Source organism: Haliaeetus albicilla, chromosome W, assembly GCF_947461875.1.
Source record: "Haliaeetus albicilla chromosome W, bHalAlb1.1, whole genome shotgun sequence".
NCBI lineage: Eukaryota > Metazoa > Chordata > Aves > Accipitriformes > Accipitridae > Haliaeetus > Haliaeetus albicilla.
The window spans coordinates 13,958,310-13,965,580 of record NC_091515.1 but is presented as its reverse complement, the minus strand read 5'-3'; the positions used below and the strand labels follow the sequence as shown (position 1 = coordinate 13,965,580).

Here is a 7,271-nt window from a genome sequence, read left to right as displayed (position 1 = left end):
TTCAAAGGGGTTATTTTAATATTTCAGTATCTATTAACATAACTCCACCCCAGACCACCCCCCACTTGCGCATGTCTCTTGTGGTTCAGAGGGGCCTTCGGGGATCTGCAAGGGATGAAGTCAGTAGTCTTCCTCTGGCTGCACTTTTCACCCTGTCGTTTTCCTCCAGTCGCACTTTTCAATATTTTCACATTAAACTTCTATTTTTCCTTTGTTTTTCTCGTATCTTTCATGTCAAATAATCTTTGACCCCCAAAATGCTGTTCTCATGCTAACAAATCACTCCTTATCTTCTTACTTGTGTTCTCAGTTTTACTCATCCTTGAGTCCATATGTCTGGTTTTCTGTGTTTTCACAAATCTGTCTACACATCCTTTAATTACTTGAGTTACAGGATGTCTTATCAGAAGAAACTACATATTCTGCTTGTGCCCATTTATTGCCTACAAACTATAAAATACAATTGATGTCTGGAATATATTAACTACATATTTCCCATGTTAAGGCCTAATTTAGTGGCAGTGAGGCAAACATCCTTTCGGGACGTAGCTTATGCAGTAGTTAGGCAAATTTCAGTATTCTCATTTTGCGAAAGCCAATATACGTTTCACAGGATGTATGGAGGGAGAGCTTTTTATAGGGTCCTGTGCTGGGGTGGGGGGAGCTCTGTAGGGACTGGGACTGCGTGGGAATGGGGTTTTATAGGGGGTGTGTGATGGCAGGTGCTGCATAGGGGCCTGGGTTAGCACTGACTTGGGGGGGCATATGGGACATGCCAGGGGGCTGTACAGGGCACTATAGGGGCAGCTGGAGTATCCTAGGGGCCATATAGGGGGTCCCAGGGGCTGTATGGTGCATCTCTGGGCCATATAGAGCATCCTCAGGCTATATAGGGTATCCAATTTGCTGCATGGGGTGTCTGGGCTGTATAGAGCATCCTCGGGCCATATAGGGTACCCTAGGGGCTATCTCTGGGCCCTAGAGAGCACCGGGGGCCATATGGGGGAGGGGGCATTTGGGACAACCCAGGAGCCATATGGGGCACCTGGGGGCTGTATAGCGCCCGTATAGGGTGTGATGTGGTTGTACCCCCCAGGACGGGGCCATGGCAGGGCTGGGGGGGGCTGAGGGCCCCAGCCCCTGCATGAGTGTGGCCTCCCAGTTCTTCAGCAAGGAAGAGTGCGGCAGTGATGGCGTGAGCATTTCCGAGCAGGTGGGGCCTGGATCTGCTGGGGGGTGTCCCTGGGATCAGGGAAGTGGGGGAGATCCAGGATCTGCTGAGGGGGTCCCTGGGACTGGGTGGGACAGCAGGATCCCCGGGATCCTGTGGGGTGGAGGAGCAAGATCTCTGGGGTGGGGGCGGAGGACAGGGTCCTGGGGATCCAATGGCGGGGGGGATAGGGTGTCTGGGATCTAGAAGCATGGGTGAATCCCTGGGGGGTGGAGGATTCCCCCTGCCAGGGATCTGGTTGTTGTCACCTCCAAGGGGGGGGGTGGATCCAGCGGTGGCCCTATTGGGGGGGGGCACGACACCCCCTCCCTGGTGTCATCCCTCTCCCCCGGGACTGAGTTGGGCTCTGCAGGTGGTGGATCTCCTCAACCAGGCAGCTTTGATCACCAACGATTCCAAGATCAACATCCTCAAGCAGGTGAGCTGGCAGCTGCATCCTGCACCTGCTGGGGGCGGGGCACACACACACCCCCCACCATGTCCCCACGTCCCCACCGTGTCCCTCTGTCCCCAGGTGCAGGAGCTGATCATCAACAAGGACCCGATGCTGCTGGACAGCTTCTTGGATGTGAGCGGGGATGGATCCGGTGCAGGGCAGGGGGGGCTGGGACAGATCCAGAGGGGTGCAGGATGGATCCAAGGGGGGGTTTGGGATGGATCCAGCCCAGTGCTGAGCCCCCTCCCCCCCCCAGGAGATCATCACCTTCCAGGCTGACAAGTCCATCGAGGTGCGGAAGTTTGTGGTGGGCTTCATCGAGGAGGCCTGGTAAGGGGGGGCTAAGCACCCACTTTTTGGGGGGGGTGCTGAGCACCCGCTCTCAGGCCCTGGGGACAGATGTGCCCCATCCCGGCTTTTGGGGATGCAGGCAGGAGGAGATATGGGTGCTGATCACCCACCTTCTCCTGGGGTGCCATCTTGTGGGTGGGGGAGCACCCATTTGTGTCATGTCGTGTCCTCCCCTCCAGCAAACGGGACATCGAGCTGCTGCTGAAGCTCATTGCCAACCTCAACATGCTGCTCAAGGATGAGAACGTCAACATGGTGAAGAAGGCCATCCTCACCATGACCCAACTCTACAAGGTGGCTTTGCAGGTGAGAGACCCTTTGGGTGCTGGGAAGTGGCACCCATGGGTGCTGGGGGATCAACCAGTGAGATTTAACCCCTCCCTGCCTGCAGTGGATGGTGAAATTGAAGGTGATCAGCAAGTTACAGGAAGCTTGCTGGGAGATGATGGCAGCTATGGCCAGTGACATCATCCTCCTCCTCGACTCAGATAACGACAGCATCCACACCCATGCCATCAAGTTCATGGAGGGACTCATCATCACCCTGTCACCCCGCATGGCCGACTCTGATGTCCCCAAACGTCATGAGAACGACATCAGCCTCGAGTGCATCCCCAAAGACCACCCTTATATCAAATACAGTGAGGCTGGCTGGCATGGGGTGGTGGGGTCCCTTCCAAGAGGTGGAGGGGGACAGGGACAACATGGGGATGGTGACACCCAGCTGAGTGTCCCCTCTCCGTCCCCGCAGATGTGCTGTGGGAGGAAGGTAAAGCCGCCCTGGAGCAGCTCCTCAAGTTCATGGTGCACCCGGCAATCTCCAGCATCAACCTGACGGCCACGCTGGGTTCCCTGGCCACTGTCGCCTGCCAGCGGCCCATGTTCATGGCCGAGGTCATCCAAGCCTACAAGACCCTTCAAGGTAAATGTCACCTCACCAGGTGTCACCGTCACCTGTGGGAACAGAGAGTTTTCGGGTGCTGTCCAGTCCCCGTAGCGCTCACAGGATGTGGGGTGGAGGGGGTGTCTGGGCTTGTCCTGCTCCTCTGGGGGGTCCTGGATCTTCAGGGTCCCCATGGCCACCTCCCATGGGGCTGGAGACCCAAATGTCCTTGGTCCTGGTTCCCAAGCACCCACTTTCCATCCCGACCAAGGACCCAGGCTCACCCGCACCCTCTTGCAGGCAGCAGACCCTGATGCCACCCAAACCATGGTGTCCCACGTCCCTGTGGACCTGGGTGTCCTGTGTCCTCAGGTGTCCCTGATGCCACCCAAACCATGTGTCCTGGGTTCAGCTGGGATAGAGTTAATTTTTACAGGAACCTGGGAGGTGGGGGCATAGCCGGGGCAGCTGACCTGAACTAGCCAAGGAGCTATTCCATACCATGTGACATCATGCTCAGTATATAAATGGGGAGCGGGCGGGGGGGGGGGGGGGGGGGGGGGGGTGTGTGTGGTCTCTACTTTCGGTGGGGGAAGTGGCGGAGCGTCGGGTCCCGGGTGGTGAGCAGTTGCACTGTGCATCACTCTTTTTGCATACTCTTTCATTAGTACCGTTGTTGTTGTTGCAATTTCTTTGTGTTGTTCCAGTAAACTGCCTTTATCTCAACCCTCGAGGTTCCAGTTTTATTTTTTTTTCTCTCCTCCGTCTTCCCCCCTATCCCACCGGAGGGGGGCGGGAGGAGTGAGCGAGCGGCTGCGTGGTCCTTTGTTACCGGCTGGGCTGAAACCACGACAGTCCTTTTTGGCGCCCAACGTGGGGCCACGAAGGGTTGAGATAACGACAGATCTGGCCAGAGCGTGTTGAAACAGATTTGTCATACGCATTTCTTATATTAGATAAATAGATGTTAGTCACAATGTTGATTCAGTTGTTTACATGGTGGCGTTTTGTAAGTTCTTATATGCTCTATGTATTGCCTGTAGTTGCGTATCTCATCTCTGGGAGAGTGATTGGGATTATCATTTTGCTGTACTGGGCAATGTCGACTTGTGAAATGATTACATCACTGGTCATGAGGTTAAGCTGGTATCTGTATGAGGCAGTGATATCATTTCCATACTTTGGGCACCTTCTGTCGGATTTTATTGGTAATTACACCCAATCCATGGAGAAGTTAGGGGGGGGATACTTCCCCCCATCCGTTCCCTTCCCTTTTCTCCTTCCGACTAATTACAACAGCTTTTGAGAATTTTGAATATCCTTGGGATGCGCAAGCCAGTGTGCTGTTAGTGCTATGCCTCCTGAATATGTTTCAGGTCTTGTCTAGGGCTACAAAAAGGCTCTTTAAGAGTACCACCCAGAGATCTGTCCCAAAGCTGGATATTCATGGGTGGCACAGCATGTGGGAGGATGTGGGCAGGTATCTAGAGAACTTCTCACCTCCAGTGACTTGGAAGTTCACTCCCAAACAACTACAGAACCCTCATGAAGTGGTAGAATTTTTGAAAGGAAAATGCTGTGGCTATCCCAGAGACACACAACTCACTACACTGTGCTGGGCCCTGGCCGGTATCTACCAAACCCTGCTTGATATTATGCAGCACCCCCAGGGGGAAAAGGGGGAAAAGATGGAAAACAGGACAACATGCACCGTGGCTACCCAAACCCTGACAACAGACACTGTGGCTACCCCAACCCCGACAACATGCACTGTGGCTACCCAAACCCTGACAACAGACACCGTGGCTGCCCCTACCCCGACAACAAGCACCGTGGCTGCCCCTACCACGACAACAGGTACCGTGGCTAACCCTACCCCGGTGACAGATACTGCAGCTAAAGCAGAAAACCAACCTGTGCCAGTATCAGTCGCCCCTGTACAGAAAAAGAAACACACAAAGAAATCAGTTCGCTTGGTGAGGGATGAAGATGAACCAGGGTCATCGCGAGAACAGGAGGAAGAGGCAGAACCTGAAATAATTACCCGATCTCTATCCCTGAGTGAGTTGCGTGACATGCGAAAAGATTTTAGCCGCCACCCAGGTGAGCACGTTGTTACCTGGCTGCTCCGGTGCTGGGATAATGGGGCTAGTAGTGTGGAATTAGAGGGTAAGGAAGCCAAGCAGTTGGGATCTCTGTCTAGGGAAGGGGGCATCGACAAGGCGATTGGGAGAAAAACACAAGTCCTCAGCCTCTGGAGGCGACTTCTGTTAGGTGTAAAGGAAAGATACCCCTTCAAGGATGAAGTTACATGTCACCAAGGCAAGTGGACCACCATGGAGAGAGGTATCCAGTACCTGAGGGAATTAGCCGTGCTGGAGGTGATTTATAATGATCCAGAAAATGCGCAGTCACCCACAGATCCAGATGAAGTCCAATGCACACAACCGATGTGGCGGAAGTTTCTACAAAGTGCACCACCAACCTATGCCAACTCATTGGCAGTAATGTCCTGGAAAGAAGGCTATGGACAAACGGTGGATGAATTGGCTGTCCAACTCCGGCAATACGAAGGAAGTCTCTCTTCCTCCCTACGGGCCTGTGTCTCAGCTGTAGAGGAATTGTCCCGAGAGTTCCAGCAATTCAAAGTGGATATGTCCTCCTCCTCACCTATACAGGCTCGCATTGCAGTTATTGGGAGTAAGCGTTCCTCTGCCCAAGAGAGAGGAGAGAGAAAGTACACACGACGGGCTAACCTGTGGTTTTACCTGCGTGACCATGGAGAGGACATGAGGAAGTGGGATGAAAAACCTACCTCAGTCTTGGATGCACGGGTACGGGAGTTGCGAGAAAAAGCAACCAGAAAAGAGGATTCTTCTTGGAAAACTGCTGCTCCAGTTTCCCGTGAGCAGTCCCCCGGACGCAGTAGATGGGCCGATCTCATTTCTGATCCTCTTGAAGGGACTTCTGATTCACGTGTGCAAAAAGTGGGTAACAGATATTCTAACCAGGATTAGAGGGGCCCTGCCTCCAGCCAGGTGGAGGAGAGGGACAACCGAGTCTACTGGACAGTGTGGATTTGATGGCCTGGCACGTCAGACCCACAGGAATATAAGGCTCTAGTAGACACTGGTGCACAATGTACCCTAATGCCATCAAGTTATAAAGGGGCAGAACCCATCTGTATCTCTGGTGTGACAGGGGGATCCCAAGAGCTAACCGTATTAGAAGCCGAAATGAGTCTAACCGGGAATGAGTGGCATAAACACCCCATTGCAACTGGCCCAGAGGCCCCGTGCATCCTTGGTATAGATTATCTCAGGAGGGGGTATTTCAAGGACCCAAAAGGGTACCGTTGGGCCTTTGGTATAGCTGCATTGGAGACGGAGGAAACTGAACAGCTGTCTACCCTGCCTGGTCTCTCCCAAGACCCTTTGGTTGTGGGGTTGCTGAAGGTTGAAGAACAACAGGTGCCAATTGCTACCACAACGGTGCATCGGCGGCAATATCGCACCAACCGAGACTCCCTGATCCCCATCCATAAGCTGATTTGCCAATTGGAGAGCCAAGGAGTGATCAGCAAGACTCACTCACCCTTTAATAGTCCCATATGGCCTGTGCGGAAATCTAATGGGGAATGGAGACTAACAGTAGATTATCGTGGGCTGAATGAAGTCACGCCACCGCTGAGCGCTGCTGTGCCAGATATGTTAGAGCTTCAATATGAACTGGAATCAAAGGCAGCTAAGTGGTATGCCACAACTGACATTGCTAATGCATTTTTCTCCATTCCTTTGGCAGCGGAGTGCAGGCCACAGTTTGCTTTCACTTGGAGGGGCGTCCAGTACACCTGGAATCGACTGCCCCAGGGGTGGAAACACAGCCCCACTATTTGCCATGGACTGATCCAGACTGCACTAGAAAAAGGTGAAGCTCCAGAGCACCTGCAATATATTGATGACATCATCATATGGGGCAGCACGGCAGAAGAAGTTTTTGAGAAAGGGAAGAAAATAATCCAAATCCTTTTGAAGGCTGGCTTTGCCATAAAAGAAAGTAAGGTCAAGGGACCTGCGCAGGAGATCCAGTTCTTGGGAGTAAAATGGCAAGACGGGCGTCGTCAGATCCCTGCGGATGTGATCAACAAAATAGCAGCTATGTCCTCACCGACTAATAAAAAGGAAACACAGGCTTTCTTAGGTGTTGTGGGCTTTTGGAGAATGCATATTCCAAATTACAGTCAAATTGTAAGTCCTCTCTACCAAGTTACCCGGAAGAAGAACGATTTTAAATGGGGGCCTGAGCAACGACAAGCCTTTGAACAAATTAAGCGGGAGATTGTTCATGCAATAGCTCTTGGGCCAGTCTGG

The 7,271-nt window shown here is 52.9% G+C and overlaps 1 protein-coding gene across 1 annotated transcript in view; it reads left to right on the top strand.

Moving 5' to 3' along the window:
- Positions 1-1,045: 1,045 nt before the first annotated feature.
- Positions 1,046-7,271, top strand: part of LOC138683631 (symplekin-like) — a 24,677-nt gene continuing 18,451 nt past the window's right edge. Inside the window, 7 exon segments of the mRNA XM_069775626.1 lie at positions 1,046-1,213; positions 1,584-1,649; positions 1,746-1,799; positions 1,924-1,997; positions 2,198-2,324; positions 2,410-2,659; positions 2,770-2,940. Coding sequence (XP_069631727.1) covers positions 1,106-1,213; positions 1,584-1,649; positions 1,746-1,799; positions 1,924-1,997; positions 2,198-2,324; positions 2,410-2,659; positions 2,770-2,940 — 850 coding nt within the window. The 5' untranslated portion in view covers positions 1,046-1,105.